General features: G+C 47.3%; 8 protein-coding genes across 8 annotated transcripts; 3 read left to right on the top strand and 5 right to left on the bottom strand.

Moving 5' to 3' along the window:
* Window positions 1-748: 748 nt before the first annotated feature.
* On the bottom strand, window positions 749-2281 carry pepP (putative Xaa-Pro aminopeptidase; the record flags this gene model as incomplete). Its single annotated transcript, XM_031152927.1, has 4 exons — window positions 749-955; window positions 1006-1377; window positions 1436-2063; window positions 2115-2281. 4 exons carry the CDS (start codon window positions 2279-2281, stop codon window positions 749-751), a joined length of 1374 nt encoding a protein of 457 aa, XP_031002206.1.
* A 795-nt stretch (window positions 2282-3076) lies between these two features.
* PCL7 (PHO85 cyclin-7) lies at window positions 3077-4096 on the bottom strand (the record flags this gene model as incomplete). Its single annotated transcript, XM_031152926.1, has 1 exon — window positions 3077-4096. One exon carries the CDS (start codon window positions 4094-4096, stop codon window positions 3077-3079), a length of 1020 nt encoding a protein of 339 aa, XP_031002205.1.
* Window positions 4097-6402: 2306 nt separating this feature from the next.
* Window positions 6403-8290, bottom strand: mdlC (Benzoylformate decarboxylase; the record flags this gene model as incomplete). The annotated part of the gene is made up of 4 exons (XM_031152925.1): window positions 6403-7280; window positions 7337-8036; window positions 8086-8208; window positions 8264-8290. Coding segments are annotated over 4 exons (1728 nt in total), but the record flags the coding sequence as incomplete, so codon positions are not given.
* Window positions 8291-9428: 1138 nt separating this feature from the next.
* Window positions 9429-10586, top strand: BDH1 ((R,R)-butanediol dehydrogenase; the record flags this gene model as incomplete). Its single annotated transcript, XM_031152924.1, has 3 exons — window positions 9429-9546; window positions 9602-10417; window positions 10465-10586. The coding sequence occupies 3 exons, from the start codon at window positions 9429-9431 to the stop codon at window positions 10584-10586; spliced, it is 1056 nt and encodes a 351-aa protein (XP_031002203.1).
* A 417-nt stretch (window positions 10587-11003) lies between these two features.
* Window positions 11004-12050, bottom strand: LHYA1_G008001 (uncharacterized protein; the record flags this gene model as incomplete). The annotated part of the gene is made up of 1 exon (XM_031152923.1): window positions 11004-12050. One exon carries the CDS (start codon window positions 12048-12050, stop codon window positions 11004-11006), a length of 1047 nt encoding a protein of 348 aa, XP_031002208.1.
* A 1219-nt stretch (window positions 12051-13269) lies between these two features.
* On the bottom strand, window positions 13270-14694 carry CEL6C (1,4-beta-D-glucan cellobiohydrolase; the record flags this gene model as incomplete). The annotated part of the gene is made up of 5 exons (XM_031152922.1): window positions 13270-13352; window positions 13403-13837; window positions 13888-14115; window positions 14171-14343; window positions 14408-14694. 5 exons carry the CDS (start codon window positions 14692-14694, stop codon window positions 13270-13272), a joined length of 1206 nt encoding a protein of 401 aa, XP_031002202.1.
* A 1996-nt stretch (window positions 14695-16690) lies between these two features.
* Window positions 16691-17902, top strand: nic1 (High-affinity nickel transport protein; the record flags this gene model as incomplete). The annotated part of the gene is made up of 2 exons (XM_031152921.1): window positions 16691-17414; window positions 17478-17902. Coding segments are annotated over 2 exons (1149 nt in total), but the record flags the coding sequence as incomplete, so codon positions are not given.
* A 464-nt stretch (window positions 17903-18366) lies between these two features.
* LHYA1_G007998 (uncharacterized protein) lies at window positions 18367-19365 on the top strand (the record flags this gene model as incomplete). The annotated part of the gene is made up of 3 exons (XM_031152920.1): window positions 18367-18533; window positions 18623-18746; window positions 18808-19365. 3 exons carry the CDS (start codon window positions 18367-18369, stop codon window positions 19363-19365), a joined length of 849 nt encoding a protein of 282 aa, XP_031002217.1.
* Window positions 19366-21197: the final 1832 nt, after the last annotated feature.

Genomic DNA, 21197 nt, shown 5'->3' with positions numbered 1-21197 from the left:
CACATTCGTTCTTTACCACAGCCTCCAACTCAGATTGAATATCTCCAAGTTCTCTAACACATCGGTAAAACAAAATCATCCAAACCGCCATCAAAACCAAAAGTCTTCCCCCCAGCAGTCTGAATCCCATCCAGTAAAACCATCCCCTCACCCACGCACCTAAAATCCAAAATCACAACTTGAACAAAGGAAAACATCCCCTCCTCTCCTCTCCGCTCCCCAATTCAACCCGTCTAATGCTAACAAACCAGTCTACTCCAGTCATGATCACGCTACTTGCCATCACCTACCAGCTCTTCAAGACCAGTTGGGCCACGCGGGCTGGAATTATCACGGCTGTCACCGCCATCCTTTGGGGACAGGGAATGGGAGGATTGAATCTGAAGATGCAGGAAAGAGTGTGGATTGTGGTGGCGGGTTAGCTGGAGCTTGTGATGAGGGGGTCGAGGGGGGTTTGATGGGGAAGAGCGGATGGAAGGGACGGAATGGATGGAGTCTCAAAATTTGAGATGTTGTTCATGTCAAGGAACTTTGAAAGGCGTTAGAGAGAGAGCACTAGGATAAAGAGCATTGTCCTTTGGCCTAGATGGCAAGTGGAGAGGCTTACTGATTGTCGGACCATCATAACTCACCTACAGTGCTGCCAAGATATGTTTTCATTATCATCTCTCATCTTATAGTTTTCATATCATCATGATTTCTTCCTTTGTCTTCCCCACCAGCTCCAGCTCCAATTAGCCAATTGATCTTACGAACCATTTATAATCTTCTCCATCTCCGCCACATCCTTGACCGCCGTTGTCAAATTTTCATGCCCATCCGCCGTCACCAAAATATTATCCTCAATCCTAACACCTCCAACAGCCCAATACTTATTCAAGACATCGAAGTTGATATACTGAGCGTGAACAGGATCCCGGAGGTACGGCTCAATAATAAAGCGGCAGAAGTATATCTGTTTATTGTCAGATTTTGCCCAAAGCTTTGGGTTGGGAAGAAACATACACCAGGCTCAACAGTAATCACAGCCCCAGCGGGTACTTTGCCCCGGACTCTCAAATACCGGAAAATACTATCTGTATCCGCGTAATTCGCATGGCCGCCCGTGTCATGTGTATCCATACCCAGATAATGACCTAAACCGTGCGGCAAGAAAGCGACACTTGTTCTGCTCTTCAAAATATCTTCCGGGGTCCCTTGTAATATTCCTAGCTTCAGAAGACCTTCAATGGCGATTTCGTGGGCTTTAAGGTGGATGTTATCCCATACTGCGCCTGCTTTTAGCAGGTTTATGCAGACATGTTGCATTTCCAGAACAATATCATAGATGGCTCTGCTTTCGGGAGAGAAAGTGCCAGAAATGGGGAAAGTCCTTGTCTACATCCATCCTATTAGCAAGAGTGCGGAATGATTTCAGAAGAGGAAGAAAACGTACAATATCTGAAGCATAGCAATCAACCTCCCCAGCCGCATCAAGCAACACATTGAGCTTCCCCTCCAACGGCTGATCATTCTTTACATAATGCAGCGTAGCAGCAGCCTCCCCACTAGCAAAAATACCATGGTACGCCTGCTCCCTAGCCCCATTCGCGATAGATTTCTCAATGAATGCCGCCTCCAACTCCCTCTCATTCTTCGCGCCCTTCACCCGCTTCAACACTTCCGTATGCGCAATCGTCGAAATAGCATTCGCCTTCTTGATCAGCGCAATTTCGTACGCGTCCTTCACTACTCTACATTCCTCAATAGCCTCTTTAAGTTGTGTGAAATTGGTAGAACTGAAGGAGAGGAAGGAGATGTGATCGGAGACTTGGTTGGCGATGGCCCAGACGGGGACTTTATGCGGGTGTGTGAGGACCGAGGCTACTTCCGTTGTGGTCTGTACGTGATCGACGTCGTAGAGGGAGGAAGCTTCTTCTTCGGAGACGGGTAGCCCGGACCAGATTACGGACTCAGGGTCGATAGGGGGAATGAAGAGGGTAGATTTATCGGTGGCGATGTCGTAGGTGAAGTAGCTGTCTGCCAAGGGGCAGCCCGTTAGGTAGAAGAAGTAGCGGCGCTGTCTATAGGAAGGGGTCAGTGATGGCCTGGTGAGGAGAGAAGGGGGAGCAAACCGGAAAGGAGCCTCTCCATCATTGTCTTCGATCATCTTTGTCTTCTGGCCCTCGAGATAGAGCACTCCATTGATATCTGGGTTCTTCTTTCGCAAGTATTCCACCACCTTTCTCGCATGCTCCTTGGCGGGGTATTTGCGCTTGAGGACTGTCTCGTAGGAAGCCATCTTGTCTATTCTTTGGGTTCGCAGATTCTGTGCTTCTTTTGCTTTCAATCGCGTGTTTGATGACTCTCTGGGGCTCAATGATATAAGAGAATAAGGTCGCGCTTCGGCTTTATTGGCTGTACGATTCGGCTTAAGGTTGTATGAATGAGGAAGGTGGGCTGCTGTGCTTATGTTGACATATAAATAGGAGTAACGGCGCGGGGTAAGTTTGGTAGCTTGCAAAAAGCTCTCCTGCCAGAACATGAAGTGGCAATGTGGTATGCTCAGGCAGAATCATTTCGTCCGAATCTCAAGGTCAGTACGATATTGTTGACCAATATTCACACGTGATATCAAGATGGGCTGATGAATTGCTAATCATTGAACCAAATAATGCTGCATACTGGTAAGTACTGGGTATTTATTGTTGTCTCATAATCCCTAGGTATCATAACTCCGCAAAGAACCACCGCTCATTATCATCTTTCTTCCCAACTAATGGCACACTATGTTCATTCTTCCCAGCCATCAAGACATCAAGAACGCCATATCCCAAACATCAATGCCACCAATACCAATGTGAAGGTATTATACATGCCATAAAATCCTATTACCAATGGACATTTCCAACGCCTTGAGCTATGCCGTGCTACCCAAACCTTTGTAGGTGGTCTCTGCCTTCCGCTCGATATGCTACCACGCCAAAAATCATGCTTCCTTGGGTCGGCTATCCGTGTGCTTGTCGACTTTGAATCTTCATATACTGTAGGAATCGCAAACGCGTGAGCGGTTCATCTAATCGTTCTTGGGCCCAATTTATACAGCTTCAGTAACCTCTTTAACCCCAACATTCTCCTTTCTCTTCAATGGTAGTCGCGGGACAAAGTTCATCGATCCTTGTAATGAAGAAATCTCTTTCAGACTAATAGCATGCTGTAAAAGTGTCTCCTTGCTCGTCTTGAATTCAAAATTTGTCAAAAAACAAAAACTGATTTCTAGTCTTGCGAGTTCGCCCTCGCTGACTCCTCCAACCTTTGAGAACCGGGAATGTGGGTAGCTCAGATCTTCGAGAGCTTTCATGGCAACTCGAAGACCCGCAAGAAGTAATCGGTGACTGTTTCGACGTGTGACTGGAATTGCTCGTTCGTCAACTGCCAGCTTGTGAATATAGAAGCTCGTCGCGAGGTATACCGCCGTTGACATCGGACAGAATTTGTGTATTCGCATAAGGTAGTCTTCCAATGAGATCGGAGGAGGTTGTTTCGAGTAGAATTTGCGGGTAATAGCGCTGTGCTGAACATTCAGAGGTTCCGCATTGTCGCCGATTATGATATGTGGCTGAGTAGGCACAACAACAGGACTTCCTACGCGGGCTTTCTTGAAGGTGACCCCGTCATACTCCTCCTCCGCTCCACTAGAGGCTGAAGGCGTCCTAGGACGCTGTTGTAACTCGGCAAGGTTCTTGTATGAATTGCTTCTTATGATGCTATCCTTCTCTGCCTGCATCCCTCGCATATTTGGTGGGGTCGAGAAGCTCGGAGGGGGTGTTGGAGGGACATCGCCAGTGATTCGTACCAAGGCCTCAATTCCACCACAGAGTAGCTTGAGCGCGGTGATTGGACCTATGGTAAACACATCGATGCTGTTTGGCGAAGGAGGGTAGGCATTAGGATCTTCGTTACGGGGTGATATGATGAGCCCGGTGTCTGCAGAAGGATTTGGTCGTGGCGGAAGAGTGTATGAGAAGGAGTCTGCAGAATCATGGACGTAAGTTGTGGCCTCTGATTCTGAGGAGTATGATGGATCGTTGCCATTATCAGACATGGATGGAGACATGACGCGCTTTATTTGCGGGGATGTTGTATGGGTGAGATGTTGAAATTGTCAATGGCTGCTCAAAGTATTTAGAGCTTGGGACACCAAATAGATGGTAGCCTCGGCGACAGCCGTTCTTGCTTTGGTGACTGTGCTCGCATATTCCCGACAGTATATCGTGGGTATAAGGTATGGATCAGATGGCTGACAGAGATTTTGGGGCAAATATATGCGGTAGCAGTGGTGGCTCGCAGGTGGAGTCGAGGATAGAAACCTGGTAGATTTGGGTTAGAATGTTTCGGTACCTGGGCAAAGTAGCGTTCTCCACCGCGTGATTTTGATTTTAGGCTGTATGGGAAGATGTACGAATGTACGAAGTAGTTCCGTACCATGTACCATGAACTGGTCTGGACACTGAATCGGGTTGCGGGGACGAGGTAAACAAATATGTGAATAGTCTTGGTGGGAGGGGTTAGATAGCAGATAGAGTAGGCGAAGAAGAGCCGAGGATTCGGCACAGTGAGTGAGCGTGATGAGTGAAGCTCTCCTAATACTTATTTATATACCTATACCTAGCTAGATAATACCAACCTACGGTACCTAGTTAGAGTACTACTGCTCTTGTTCTTGTTCCAACTTCTACTACACACGGCTATCACGCTTTACTCCGTAGACACGTCCCGGCCTTACTACGGGGGCGAGTATTGGCCCGGAGAGAGGGGCGAGGATCAGACGAGATATCTGCAAAAGGAGGGGAGGGGGAGGGGTCTGGATCGGGATCGGCAATGCTACAGTTGTAGAGAAACTTCAAAGCCCTAGCTAGTCCGGTAGTATTTATGACAGTACTGTTACTTCGTACTATACAATATAGTACCCCCTTTTATATGGACCCTTCGTGCATAGGTAGGTAGGTCTTATTTTTCACCTAATAAATACATATCACCTACTCGAGTACTTACTTTCCATTTTCCTCACATATGCACATGCATCCTACGCCTCAAGTCACGATGGAAAAGGCTGGACCGAGTACTTGAGTCACTTCGTTTAACGAGGCAAATTCCAGCAGTCTGGATGGACTCAGTACTACTGTACACGGCAAGTCAACGTGAACCTTGTTCAACGGGACCAAGGTTAGAGGTGCAGCGTTGGAGCAACTAAACGGTGCATAGAATTGATATGTGGCAACCTCAAAGTCTTGGTCGAGGAGACTTGGACACATCTTGTGCTAGGTGAGTAAGTACCTTAGGTAGTACTCTACTGTACAGTATCAATACTTGGGACTTGATCATCAGTACCCTCTTTTGGACACTGATACATGTCTGGGTTGGCGCTTAAGTGTGCCGCTGCCACAGGTATCTCTAGACTAGCAGTACACATCCACCAAGTCTCCTTTCTGGTTCGTCAGTTGGTTACACCCGGGTACACCCCCTCAACCCTCATGGGATTCTCCTTGACATGCATGCATATCAAATACTACAGTACCGTTGCTATATATTAATACGTTCTAGATTCTTAATTGCTTTTCCGGGGTCTCCGCACCTGACTTGGGTACAATACAGTACCATGACCTGGTGGAATCCAAGAATCGCCACAATCTTGATTAACTATCAATTCAGGTCATGGGAATTACCCAGCAGCAACAATTGCATCGAGTTCTAGATTCCTGCCCGTTTTCACATGCAAATATCTCCCTCGCACTTGTCTCCACCACACCTGGCGTACAGTAGGCCAGCGCATCCAGAACAGAAGCAAGTTTATCGCGATTGCAAGCCCATATCCACTCTTCTTCAACATCTCGGAATCCGTGTTAGGACCCGGGAGCTCAGTCGGCGACCTAAAAAAGAAATCTGAGACATTTCATTTAACCATTCCGACATGCAACAAAACCATCCCAGCCTATGGATAAATCGTTAATCCATCCTCCGATTCCGGATGTTTGGGTTCTGTACGGATGGATAAATGAATTATTACCAGGGGGGGATCCTTCAACAACGGGACGGACGGTCAGCTTTCCTACTTGTGGATAGCTTCCTTCCTTCATTCTGAGACATTTTCATTTATCCGGCGCGATGTGCAACAAAACTTTGAAAGGGAATTTTGGGTTAATAGCTTAGTTATATCTTCCGTCAGCAATGTGCTTATAAAGATTTTTGTTGCGATCTGCATAGTTGATCAAGACCTGCTATATCTCAATCCTTCTCGCGTGAAATGGCAGTGCCAACATTCCATTTAAACTTTAATCATCGATATGTTGCTATTTAGCAATGCTCATTCTCTCCTTTCTATCATATGCTCCATTTCCGGTCCATAACCTATCACCCCTACGTCTAACAACCAGGTGCAACAACAGCCTCAACAACCGCACTCGTCCCATTACTCACACTCTCCACAGCCTTCTTCAACAGCTCTTGCAATTCACTCGCCTTATCGACCTTCCCAGCAAATAGATTCCCTCCCGCAGCAGCCTTCGCGATCCCCGCGAAATCCGGACCCGCAATCGCAATATTCAGCTCATCATTCGTAGCCTTCGATCCCAGCCCATCAGGATGAACCAACAGCAATGATCTCCTGGGTGCATTCCAGCCCTTGTTATTCAACACAATAGTCAAGATGGGGAGCTTGTACCGCTGCGAAATCCAGTACACAGAGCTAGGGACACAGAAGAGGAATGTTCCGTCTCCAACGATTTGCACCACGAACTTTCCCTTCCCCTCAAACTCGCTAGCTAACTTGATTCCCAGCGCTCCACCGCCGGACCAGCCCAGTCCTCCGCCTCCGCAGTTGATCCAGGAGCCGGGGAGGGTGGCTTGGATATTGTCTGCTACGAAAGCGGTGTTAGTCACTGCTTCTATGGCGAAGATGGTGTCCTTTGGTACTAGCTTCCGTAATGTAGCGCACAAGTGCCCAGTCCCGAATGTATCGGATTTGGGCTCTGCTGCCTTGGCGATGGTGGCTAGGCGCTGAGTGTGTGCTTGTTGGAGGGCATCCCATTTCGCTGAGTACAGGGAGGTGTTTAGTTTAGCTGAGAGGGGAGAGCTGGAGATGAAGTTGTTGAGTTGAGTGAGGGATGTATAGGCGTCTGCTGAGTAGCGGGCCAGGGCTGCGATGTAGTGGACTGGCATTTGGCGTTTGAGGACATCTGTGTCGACGTGGTAGATTTGGGCATCGGGGGAAGGTTTGCACAGAGTGTTAACCCAGGGAACGTCTGCAAAATCTCAGGATGTACTTGATATCGAGAAGAGGGGGAGGGAGATGGCATACCGCAATCGATCACAAGAATCACATCAGCAGTCCGGATAGACTCATCAATCCCATATCTCAGCCCCAACCACGCACGATGGTCCGCTGGGAAACACATATCACTTCCTCCCGTATCTAGAACCCTTAGCCCTTTGATTGTATCCGCAAGCTTTACCAACTCTGGAACAGCAGCTTGGTTGCGTCCACTATAACCAGTAAGTACCAAAGGCTCCTTTGCCCCCACCAATGCTTCAGAAATCCTCTTTACAGCGCTCTCACTCAACGCCGCGGGCTCGACAGGATTCCAATGCGCCTGTTCCAGACTGTAAGGCGTCAAGTCCTCCTCCATTGGCTCCCTAGCACCACACAAATACACCGGTCCGGCCGGATCACTACTTGCAAATTGCAACGCCCGATTGACCATTTGCTTAATATTCTTCCCGCTTTTGATCTCCCCAGTATATCTGCAGTACTGCTGTACAATCTGCTTCTGATCGGGCACATCTTGGATCCAATGTATGTATTCAGTGCGCGATCCTCGCATCTCGCCCTCGATTGTGTAGGGGGAGAGCCCGGCGAAGATGAGAACTGGGGCGCGTCCACAGGATGCATTGTGCACTGCTGCTCCCAGACCTTGGGTACCGACGTCGACGTGGACGATTACGCATTGTGGTTTGCGGGTGAGGCGGGCGAAGCCGTCGGCCATAGAGAGTGCTACCATCTGGGGGAATTTGTGGGCATGGAAATCGAGGTGTATTGGAAGCACTTACCTCGTTTGGACATGTTATGATGCGTGGAAATTGGCCTTTCTTTTCATTTTGGCCCTTGACCATTGCCTCTATGATTGAGGGATGATCAGAGCCAAGATTGACAAAGCAGTGGGTAACACCGGCCTGTGGACAGTATTCAGTAAACAATTCCGCCTTATGGGAAATCTGGGAAACAAACCTCCCATAATGCCTCGAAGAAGGCGAACTAGAGGGACCATTGAGGTTAGCAAGCTTGTCTTGATACCTAGGTGGATTATGCAAAGACAAAATGGCAAACTGAATCAACAGTTATTGAAGCTTGTCGCACGCCAAGGGAAGATAAAGAATGTTGATGTTAATTGGATGGAGGGGTAGCTAGCTTACTGAAGCTGTGTACATCTTTTGCAGTTCTTTCGCTTGATTAATTGGAAAGGGCAAGACAGAAGAAAGCTAGACACCTCCTAGATTATGATGTTCTTGGAGAAAGAAAGGCTTGGGTTTTTGAAGAACGGAGTGAGTCTGCGGACATGGAATGTGGGGTTGACAGCTCGGCTTTCGTATCGGCTTAAACAAACATCAGGTAGCTCGTGGCGCTGTCACGCAGGGAAACCCTCCACGTCTTCTAATTTGATTGTATGGTTTCTTTCCGCTTTGCTATGCTAAGTAAGGGAAGGCTTGAAGCTTTGGATGGGCGTTTCACGCTTGGCACAAAGGGAAGCTGCTCTGCGGGGTACTCGGAGTAAACATTGAGAAATGTACGAGTAATACCGATCCATGCCATGTAAGTGAAGAGAGAACATTACGGAAGTCATCCATTCCAGCTTACAAACAGGCGAAGCTTTTGTTTCAATTGACATTGAACATTGTCACAAACACATCCTTTTAACGAAAGCAATCAAATAGACGGGGTGTGGGGTGGGTGAGGGGTTCGGTACACCTTCTCCGGCCCCACCCGCATTTGGAAACTCCTTACCTAAAGTAAGATCGTCCATCACGTGAAACACTAATATGGACGATTAGGTAAAATCTGGAGATACAAGATGTCTGGGGATTGATATCCTTATAAGTTAGACCGCTTGCTCCCGAAGAGTCCAAGTTATGTATTTCTCCGCTGGCTTCCATTATCTTCAAGTGGCGCCGCCGGTCACACCACAGCAAGCGCTCTTTAGCCGACTTGTACGCGTAGAGTTATCATACGTGTATGGCGTGTTCAGAGAGGCAAGGGCGAGGTCGAGGTTGAGTATATATAAATCGCCTACGATCGTGACTCTTGTCGAGATGTGTTTGAAAAAGTTTCCATATTATACTATACTATACTAAGTTCAAGCTTTGGAAAGACATTGACATTCAACATCAACATTAACATGCGTGCAGCTAGATACTACGGCAAAGAAGATATAAGAGTAGAGGAGGTAGAGGAGCCAGCTGTCAAAGACGGCTGGATTAAGATCAAACCTGCATTCGTTGGAATTTGCGGCACCGGTACGTCTCTTAGTGACATCCCAGAGATCCACCTTGCTCTCACTGAATCACCTAGACTTGCACGAATATCTAGGCGGACCAAACTTCGCTCCTGTAAATCCACACCCAGTCACAAAAGAGACTCTCCCCGTAACCTTCGGCCACGAATTCTCTGGCACCATCACATCTCTCGGATCCGGCGTTACTGAATTCAAGGTTGGCCAGAAGGTCTCAATTCAAGCCACCATCTACGACACCACCTGTTTTGCCTGCCACGACGGCCTTGAAAATGTCTGCTATAACGGCGGTTTTGTAGGACTCAGTGGATGGGGTGGGGGTCTCTCGGACGCCGTCTGCGTGCCAGCGAACTATGTCCTTCCTCTCCCAGAAAACATCCCACTCGATATCGCAGCCCTGGTCGAGCCCCTAGCAGTCGGCTGGCACGCTGTGTCTCGTTCTCCCTTGAAGAACGACTCGACTGTCCTAATCCTCGGTGGAGGTCCTATTGGCATTGCAGTCATTAAAGCACTGAGAGCCCGTGGATGTGGAAAGATCATCGTTTCCGAAATCTCAGGCTCGAGACAGAAATTCAGCTTGCACTTCGGTGCCGACGTTATACTTGATCCCAGGAAAGACGATGTGGTTGCAAGAGCGAAAGAGGAGACGGGCGGCGAAGGAGTGGATATTGTTTTCGACTGTGCTGGCGTTGCGAGTGGGTTGAAGAGCGCTTGTCAGAGCATCAAGCCTAGGGGTACCGTGGTAAATGTTGCTATTTGGGAGAGGGAAGTTCCGTTTCAACCGAATGATTTGGTTTTCAAGGAGGGAAACTATGTGACTTCTATGGGATACGTACAGCAGGATTTCAAGGATGTCATTCAGGCTATCGGATCAGGTACGTGGCTCTCGTCTCCTTTATGTCACCTCTAACATGAGTGAAAGGGGTTATGAAACCTGGAGATATGATTACTTCCAAGATCGCCCTCGAAGATGTCGTCAAAAGCGGATTCATGGAGTTGATTCATAATAAGGAGAATCACGTCAAAATCCTCGTTCAAATATAGCCATCTTGCTCAAAGTTCGGATATTCTTTTGACTATCAATCTATATTATCGGAAAGACTTTCTTTGTGATAAAGGTCGAAATGAGAACATGTTTTATTGCTCCATCTATTTGCATTCATCCCAACTCTCAACCTTCAACTGGCAAAACTCTGCTACATCCCTCCAACAAAATCCTTGCTAAAACACGACCAGGTCTTACGTTAGAAGAGTGGCTGATGCTATCTCCATCCGGATCGTCTGTCGTCGCCCTCTTTTTTCATCCTTAGCCAATGTTAGAACGACATGGCCACAGACGTGTGGTATACAGACACGCATCGCTTCTAGCAGAGATCAAAGCCACAAGATGTAGGCAGGATTAGAGCGTCGATACAATGCGTGCTTACCGAACCTTTTGCCTGTTCCAATTTCTGTCTCTATTTAATAAAGCCCCAATTCCACAGTATCAAGTCTGATCAGCATTCCCCCAGCAGTCCAGTTCTGATAAATATAATTCAGCGGTCCTCCATTCGTCGTAACATATAAACTCCCCCTTTCCACATCTTCCTTCCTCGTTCCAAACTGCGCTGAAGTCCAGCCGGTATTGCTTTTATCATTTCTCGACCCCGCAACAATATCCAAAGTCACAGTCCCAGCCCCAGAAGCTGCACCTATGAGCAAGTCCAGCTCTCCATACAAATCCGAAGCCATCCACACATTTCCATATAAATCAATCGCAAAGTCGTCAGGAAAGATCTCCCTCGTCGTTGATTGCAAAAGTATTTCTGCAGGTCCAGTTGCTTTCCCCGTATGGATATCTATCGGGATCTTGTTGAACGTCGCTTTATTAGTATTGCTGTAATACAAATCCCCGCCAATCAAGTGCACGCCGTTGATTCCCAGCGCCGGACTCGCACCAGGCACCGTCGCCATCGTCGTATCATTAACAGCCACCGCAACATCCCCCGTATACACATTCACCGACCAAACCGCCTCATAATAACTATCCGAAATCAACAAAACCCCAAGCGCAGGGTTCAATATCGTCATCCCATTTAAAAACCCCGATTCAGGAAGGTCCGCAACCTTGCTCGTCTTTGGACTGCGCTCCTTCATATCAATCTCCCAAATCGAATAACTCCCAGGAGTCGATAAACCGGTGCTCGCGCTCCAGTTTCCAACCACCACGTAGAAGATATCGTGACGCAACTCCACGATACCGAGACACCCGAGCGCGTTTGGGAATGTCGCTACTTTGATGGGTGCAAATTCGTTGCTTGTGGAAATGAGGTAGATTTCGGGAGCGGACAAGATTGTGACGAGGGCGTTGCCGTCGGATTGTCGGATGACTAAGTTTTCGAGCCATGTTCCTTTGGAGAAAGACGCGACTGAGGTAGAGGTGAGGGTGGGAGCTGTGCGGTTGGGAGTGTGTAGTGGGATGGCGTGAGAGAGTGTGAATAGGAGGGATAAGAGAAAGTTGATGAGCATCTTGAATACGGAGAGGAAAGAGCTAAGGATGTTTAGATAGCTGGCAGAATAGTTCTGGGTAATGCAAATGGTGTGTGGCCATGTCCTTCTGAAAGGTGCACCACTCTTTATAAACATTTTCAGAGCGCTAAGTCTGTCAAATTCATCATTTTCCTAAAGAAGCAATATTCCAACTCACCGTTCCAACGACAAATAGCTTTCGTCCATCCTAGTTAGTTGAGCACTTGCTGCTTACATCCACCCACATATGTGAGTATTTATTCCCGGCATCAAATCTCGGAGAAGGACACGTATTCAAGTGATTACACTGCATTCCGTCAGGACCTGGCATGGCTACTTAGTAATCATATACATATCAGCAGAGTGCAGAGTGCATCCACTAATGCAAGTGAGTTTGATATACTCGCAATTCAAGATATCGCAATCTAGTCTGACTCACTACAGAAGCTCTTTGGTCAAGGGAACTTTATTCGGGCTTTCTCTGATCTCCTGGTCATAGTCACGTGACTCAAGAGGTGATACGGAAGCTTGTGTTTTCAAATAGCGCATCATCGTATTGCCAAATATCTAAAGGTGGTCTACTTAAGTTAAAGTTTAGTGAGTATGTGATACAAAAATGTTCAAAATGCGCGAACTTTTCGCTTCTGGAACACTACTTCAGATCCCGTGACCAGTCTCAGGCCTTACCCCTATCGATAGCTCTTACAACATAGCACTCTCACTACAAGCTTTATAGTCCAACAAAACAACAGCTCTACCATTTTCCTCTTTAATGTACTGATATGAAGGAGACTAACAAAGCTAATTAATACAGGAACACCTCAAAATTATGGCACTGGCAGCCGTGGTAGCGACAAGGAAGGGTTTCCCAATCACTCTAAACTCGCATAATTATTGTCCAGTATATTGAGGTCTTGGCTCCAGTGCCAAAGCATACATGTTCCTTCAGGCAAAGATGGTCTAATCAGATGAGGTTGCCAAGATGTCAAAGTCTAACAACGTGCTGGTTGAGTAACAATACTCGTGAAGGCCATGTGCATTCCAATGTTTATAGAGCTTGTATGTACAATATATCAATTCCTCCTCAATGTCCACACTATATACTAGAAGGCAAAACTCACACGGTGCGGTAAACGAGGGACTTTTTATACAAACTCGAGGATTCACAAAGTTGGTCGAATATTTCGTCTGTAGTCCTGATAAAAATCATACCAGGCGCTTAGAATGCGGGGTTGGCGTTCTTGAGAAGCATCTCAAAGTATGGCTCGTTCCATGTTCCAGCTTGTGGTGAAGGTTTGTATGCTAGAAGAAAATTATTAGAAGATAAACTTAGTAACAGAAGTCGAACTTACCATCAGCCAGACCACAGAAAGAGTCATAGCGGGTGGCAGTGGAGTCACTGGTTCCATCACTCTCTCCACCAGGTTTAACCCAAACAAAAGCATCAGCAAGATCATTACCGGTGGAAGAAGTTGGGTGGACACCGAAACCGGCTCCGTTGACGTTACACCAGTCTCCCCATGCCAGGCGGAGGCCTTGGACGGCATTACGTCCGGTATCAATGATTGCATGAGCGGGCATGCCATCGGCCAAGATAAGAGGCAGGATTGCATCGATGTAGCGCTGCTCATCCTGGCATTTGTTGTACTGCGCATCAGAGGTTGTTGAGAACTCGCCGGGGAGCTCAGACCAAGCGTTCCACCCTGCAACATTGGTGGAGATTCCAAACACTTGCGAGGGCGAGCCAGCAGTCTTGTAGACGCTGGTGATCATATCTGCTCCAGGCTCTGGGGAATTGGTTAGTACGATTCCGTTTGACTGTAGAAGATTTACGAACGCAGGTTGGCATCCCACCCAAGCCATCCACCATGACCAGCGTCAATGTACATAGCTACATTGGGGAGGTTGAGTGTTTTCAAAGCGTAAGCAACTCCAGCCTTGTAGTCTGAAGCGGCAGCTGCGCAAGCGGTTGCGTTAATATTCGTGACCAAGTTGGGAAGAGAATCAGGCTCGATAATCAAGGCCACAGCGGTTTGCGGAGCAGCTTTTATAGCGGCAGCGATGGCTGTCAAATATATCAATACAAAAGTCTAGAAGTTTAAAATATCCTGTATACTTACGGTCGATGTAATCTGACTGGTATGTTGCGAGCTGACCAGTTGCCAATTCTCCATTGGAGGCCTTGGCAAAGCAATCACGACCAGGGAGATCATAGATAACAAGACCGAGGATTTCGGTAGATGGGGTCTCTGCCAACAATGTGGTTGCTAATGGAACTCGGGCAATAGTATCGCTGTTAAATGCAAAGTCAGTAACGCTTCGAAGACACAACCAAGCTAAGCTAATCAAAGACTTACAGCCACAAGAAACTACCAACTTCAGCAACAGCAGATGCCTGTGTCTTAATTGTAGCGTCTGTTACATTGGCCATTGCTGCTGCGATCTCGGAAGCGTAAACCGAATTGGCATGGAGTGTGCGTGTTGCAAAAGGGTTACTCCCAGGGGCAATGGTAACAGCTGCAGCAGAGGCAGCAGCAGCGGGGTTTCGTTCCAGCATTTGCTCCTCAATAATTCGGGTTGGCGTCTCAGCTGGTGCTGCAGACGCGAGAGCCGCAAGGCCAGCTAAACCTAAGAGATACTTCATCTTGATAGAAAATACAAAAGATACAAAGAATGAACAGGTAGATGTTATGGACAAGAATCAATATTGATGATCCGGAATATGGCCTACTTATATATAAAATCAACAGGCAGACATCGGTTCTTGAGTGCGATCATTCCTCTCTGGCTGAAAGGGTCTAGGAAGTTTAGGGCCGAGAATCGAGACCTGTCGTCCTTGTGACTAGAGAGGCAATTTGTCTACTCTATGTGAGGGCAAACCCAGAGCGGCAACTACAATGACTGTTCCGAGGAGCAAGGGCCAATCCAAATCCCGGTTCAAGGATTCAAGGATTTAAAAAAAAATTGAGGTAGAATGAATGGGATGAACCAACAAATAAGCTTTTCAAGCAGCATGATTCGAAACAGCCTAATGTTTTCGGGATCTTTTTTCACCCAACACGTGTGACCATGAATTGTAGCTAGAACTGTAGTATAAAGTGAAATAGATGACATGGAATCCACTATATTCTAGCAGACTCAAGAGGAAAATAGTAAGGAGTAACGTGATGGTACATCTTTTCCCTAGGCAGGATTCTCTTGTTCCATGAAATCCAATGTACAGATGCTAAATCCGTTTTGTTAGGAATCATCTTTTCTCAACCATCTCTCCACAACCAACGATCAACACTTATTGTTTGGAACAATTATTGCCGAACCGAGATTAAGTACTTGGCTTGCAACTTGAAAATCGGTATCGGATGAAGTACCCGTACTAACTTATTTTGCCTATACATAGACTCAGCCACTTCAAAGTTTACGACGGGAAATGTCATGTCTACTTGCATCCTTGGCAGTATCATGATCAGCAATCAGCAATCGGCACTATATCGTCGCAACTTTCAACGAATGATAGTGTGAGAATCTCGAAAGCGATGCTAGGATCCAAATCAACCCCTGACTTTAACCCTCTAGCTTTTGCGGAGTGCATGAAACTGCAGATCATCAACCTTCGCACGCGGAGGACTTCCTTCCAGCAAAATGGCATAATATGATAGATAGAGTAATATCGGTGACCAAAATTAAGGAACGCAAAACCAGAGTAGATAGTAGACATGAAGAGATTTGAGGACATGTCCTGATGTTACATCCCCGAACAAAATATAATTGTGACAAAAAAAAAGAGGATATTCCTTGTTTCCCCATAGGAGGAGCGCAAAAATTATGTTCCGAGGAATGACAAGATACCTTGGCCATGCATCCGGGTTAATTTAGCAACTTAGCGAGGGCTCAAGATCTTAAGGTCAAGCGCATACTCAGATCTAGGAGCACGAGGATATTATACGTGTCTGTACAGTCTTCTGAAGCTGGGTATGTAACTTTATCTCGTCAATCAACAGTCGTGCGATGAGGTTGCTGATACGGAGCGGAAGCTGAAGCTGATCGAAAGGGGGAAGGTTGGACGGGCTAGACCAAACCAAGCCAAGCCTGGAAGAACTCCGACATGCTTCTGATCCGGATAAATCAATCTAGAAAGCGACGTATATCCGCGATATTATATAGGTATGTATAGGTATATATTGAACGGTCCTCGGCCGGGCTTTCCTGCCGTGGTTCCTGTTGTAATGAGTGAGAAGATGTCATGCATGTTCTGTGGGTCTGCCGGATCTACCCCCTTTTTAACCGAGGGTACCCTGGTCTGATGATCCTATCCTATACCTTTCTGCGCTTACTACCAATCCCTTCGAATGCATTGTAAAGACATGGAGATTTTGACACAACGAGCACACTCTCCCCATATGAAAATGGTAGCAAAACGATGGAGTTCATAAATATATACACTCCTTAAAGGGGGCGGGGCTATGAGATTACGGCGGCCTTCAAAAGCCACAATGGCGACCTGCGGGGTAGATCAAGATAAGCCCAAAGGTCTTACTGCAACTCCAAACCCATACTCTCTCTTGACCTCTTGACCACACATGCCTTTCATATATATCCCCTGCCATGCCTTTGCTCCATATACCTCACTGGCTTCTTGAAGTCGCCTCTCGACTCCCCCTCAACTTCGTCTACTCTCTTTTCCCGCCATCGGAATTATCTCCTGCCTGGGCCTCATCAATGCCGCAATATGGATAGCCGTCACCATCATCCTACGCTCACACCCGACCCTCTCCTCCTCTGCCCTGCTCTCATACACTCTCGGTCTTCGGCATGCCCTCGACGCCGACCACATCTCTGCCATCGACCTCATGACGCGACGCTTGGTAGCTACAGGCTCCAAACCGGTTACGGTGGGGACGTGGTTCAGTCTCGGGCACTCGACGATTGTGATCATCACTTGTATAGTGGTGGCTGCTACGAGTGGGGCGTTGGAGAAGCGGTTTGAGGGCTTCAGGAATGTGGGCGGTATCATTGGGACAAGTGTCAGTGCGGCGGTGTTGATACTGTTGGGAATAGGCAATGCATGGATTTTGTGGAAATTGGTACAGCGGATGAGGGCTGTATTGAGGGAGGAGGTAAATGGTGATATGCAAAATGAGGGTGCTGTAGCGGGATTGAACCTGGAAGGGGGTGGTTTAATGGTAAGGTTGTTTAAGAAGGTGTTCAAATTCATTGATAGGCCCTGGAAGATGTATCCTCTTGGAGTGCTCTTTGGTCTTGGATTTGATACCAGTAGCGAGATTGCTGTATTGGGAATCTCTTCGATCCAAGCTGCACAAGGAACGAGTATTTGGCTCATTCTTATTTTCCCTTTGCTGTTCACTGGTATGATTTTCGACACTTTGCCAAGTCTTATGAATTTTCCAACCAGTAACTGATTCTTCTCAGCTGGGATGTGCCTCCTCGATACCACGGACGGCGCTTTAATGATGACTCTCTACACGTCGACTTCCCTTGCGCGAGATACAATTGCCATACTGTATTACTCAATTGTCCTGTCAGCAATCACGGTTTTGTTTGCCATGACGATTGGGGTTATTCAGTTGCTCTCTATCGGTGCGAACTTTGAAAGTGGGCCATTCTGGGATGGTGTAAATGCGGTTGGTGATCATTACGATATCCTTGGAGGTGCTATTTGTGGTACTTTTGGAATCGTTGGCGTACTGTCTGTGGTCTGTTATAAGCCATGGCGTCGAAGAGTCAATCGCGGCCGGCATGCTATGCTCGCTGTCGAATTACAAGATGTAGTAGACAAGGACGCCGACGAAAAGGTCGCAATCACAAGTAGGCCGACAGATATCGGAGTGTCTTAGTCCTGAATTTGGAAATAATAAGTGATTAACACATCTGTTATATTATAGGTGTAGACGCTATTAATCTCTTGACGCCAATCGACTATACTTTCAAGGGAAGTTACAATATCTTCTGTCTCTCTCCAAAACACATTGCAAATTTGTAACAAGCGACAGCCATTCAAAGGGGGCTTCAATGCAGACGCGCCCTGAAACCGCGGCTTTATTGATCAAAGAACCTTGGATTCAGTTGATCATCTATCTTTCTTTCTTGCGTTACTTTAAGGCTCAATTTATGTGGCGCGTTGAATCTGCTTCTCAATTCAATGAATATCTTCCAGAAAGCGCAGGCGCGACTTCTCCGCACTCCACCACCACAAAACCAACCCCAAACTCAAACCCCGAGACCGCAAACTTACCAGGGAGAAGCTGAACAGCAATTACTCCACGAATATCAACACGCGATAGCAGGGGCGTCTTCCAAAATGGTGTCCTCTCCGTCTTCCGAATCTTCATCTTCGCCTACCATCAACGCCAACGCACCTTCATCTCCTCTCGGCGCCGACGACCACGACGACGAGCAAGAGCACGAACCTCCTCGACCATTATTCTCACAGGTGATTCCTCATCATCCATTGGAAGCCCTTCAATCGTAAGTTCATATTCGCTGATTGAACGTATTACCTACCTAAGTACACCACCAACATCACGAAGGACACCACTAATTTTGCCCGCAACAAGTGCTCTCTTAACCGGCAAATTCTCCGATCTTTCCATTATCCACGGCACCCGTCTGTGGAATGCTCATAGAGTTGTCGTTTGCTCTCAGTCCCCTATGCTTGATTCTAGAATTCGAACAGTGGAGGTAAAGCCCATCCCCAGCCCTTTCCCCTCGCCAAATAATTCAGTATCTAACGCAATTCTAGGGCGATAAAAGCGTTTTGACCCTTACTCAATATGACTACGACTCGGTCTGCCTGATGATGGAATATTTATACACCTCCAATTATACTACGGTCGATCAAGCCCCAGATTTCTCTCTTCCCGCCCACGTCAAAGTGTTTTGCCTTGCCGCCGACTTCGCCTGCACGGGTCTAAAGGCGGTGGCCATGAACAAATACAGAGATACGCTTCAAGGCAAACTCAGAAACCTCGAAGTCTTCTACGCCTCTGTGGAATCCGTGTATGCAACTACCACCACCGAGCACCCAGAGCTTCGCATGGCAGTTGTAGAAGCTGCGATTATGGAGATGCGCCTGCTTTTGGCAAACCCAGCTCGCGAGCGTTTTCTTCAGATTACTTCTGAGGTATCTGATTTCCAGGCAGATATTATGGTTACGCTGATGCATAACCCTATGCGTCCCGTGGATAAAGTCGTTCAGGAGTTGTGTGAGCAATGCGGTCCTAGGAGCGAGGACGATGGTTATGAAGTGACTACGGAGTGCAAAAGTTGTGGTGCTGAGAAGACACTCGAGTTCTACTGAATCGCTGTAGCACTTGCTTGGCTGTCTTTCTTTTCTGTTCTCTCGGAAATGTTTGCTTTTCCTCCTTTTGTCTGGATTATGGAATATCTGAGCGGTAGGATTAGGTTGGACGTTGGTTGTATCTAGAAGTCTGCGATCGGGTCTCTCAATCAACCTAAATGGCTGAATTTGAGCGTCTAACTTCGCCTCTAGTCTCTACAGACGATATTGGTTCATTTCCAAGACCTCTCCCGATATCTTTTCGACAAGCGGGGCATGGCCGTATATTTATGTCAAGATCCCAGCAAGGGTTTACATATAAGACCACAAGCTCAAGGGGGAAGCGCAGAACTAGAGATATTCTTGCCAAAGCTGAAAATGAAGTACCTCCTTCACAGATGGGGGGGGGGGGGTCCGGTCACGTGAGATACAACTGCAGGGAAGTTCCAGGGCGAAGACGTGTATCGTTCAATTAGCTAGCACAAGCCTTCTTGAAGCTTGAAACTTATTTATGATGCACTTATTGTCCCCTGGTTCATAGGCAATGATTTGTACGCCCTTGCGGTCTCTTCTGCTCCATCCCACTTTCGACGAACGCAAATAGTCAAGACTACCATTGCAGAGGGGGCTAGCCTCGGAATGTGGGTCAAAGAAATGGTACGAACGATGCTCGACATCCAACCACCCAGTGACAGAATACGGTATAGGTTCACTGAGTTGGCTCCGCAAAAGCTGGAGTCTAGCTTATCTTACGAACTGTTGCTCGAACGTGTGTATCTTTTTGCCATGTCTCAAGTTTTCCAATAAAAGCAGTCACGGGCGTTGTCTCCTTCCTCTTTCTCCTCGGCATATGTTGAAGGACACGCGAACTCCTACGTAATTGCAGTCCCGAGGACTATAGACTACCTTGCATAAGTTTGTGTTGTTGGTTAGAAGGAGCGATGCCCAACTCTAGATCTCAGCCTCGTAGGAAGCGGCTTCGAGCGATAAGAGATACCCCTCAAGACAATTCTGCTATTCGTTCTCGACGGCGAACACATGAGTTCACGGGTTGCGTGACATGCCGAGAAAGGCACGTGAAGTGCGACCTAGGCCAACCAATGTGTAACAACTGCTCGAGGCTCAACATTCCATGTGAAGGTTACGTCCGGAAATATTCGTGGCTGCCATCGATCATATTTGATGAAAAAAGCAGCTACAAACATGCTCGACAGAGTCTTGAATCGGAAGAACCGGTTGAGGAGGTGGAAGAGAATCAAAACAGCCGCAGGCTGCTATATTCAGGTTCCTTTTACTGAAGCCAAGGCATTTAGGCCCAAATGCTAATGGATTTGACAGATGCCCAGCGGGCGGCGATGGTCAGTCAGATGAAAGCCGAGTGCTGTTCAACTTCCCCAAGCTTAGATATCGATCGGCTTCTTCGAGAGCTGCAAGACCAAGGACAGGAAGCAGAAGACTTCACGAGGATCGGGCCCTTTGGAATACTTCCCATATCAAACGCCGAACAATCTCAGGGCCGTACTACCTCTCAAACTCAAAGTAGGGAAGAATTCCAAAGTGTTCCAACTCCTAAGATGACCATCGCCCTTCCAGAGTTTGTAAACAACGGAGAAGACTTCCGGATCTTGGACCACCAGAACTCTTTGAGCTTAGAAATCTCAATGGCGCTTGAGAACTCGAGCCCTAATTCTAACACTGGAATGTTCAATGGCATCTTTGACCCTATGTGTGCTTTGATACCAACTCCCGATGAGATTCATACTGGGATGGGTGGCAATTTGACTACGTCACAGTACGAAACTAGACAAGACCAAGCATGGGATACAGAATTCCTAGATTGTAAGCACCTATTT

The sequence above is a fragment of the Lachnellula hyalina genome (genome assembly GCF_007821495.1).
Source record: "Lachnellula hyalina strain CBS 185.66 chromosome Unknown contig00182, whole genome shotgun sequence".
Taxonomy (NCBI): Eukaryota; Fungi; Ascomycota; class Leotiomycetes; order Helotiales; family Lachnaceae; genus Lachnellula; species Lachnellula hyalina.
This window is presented reverse-complemented; position numbering and strand designations above follow the sequence as displayed.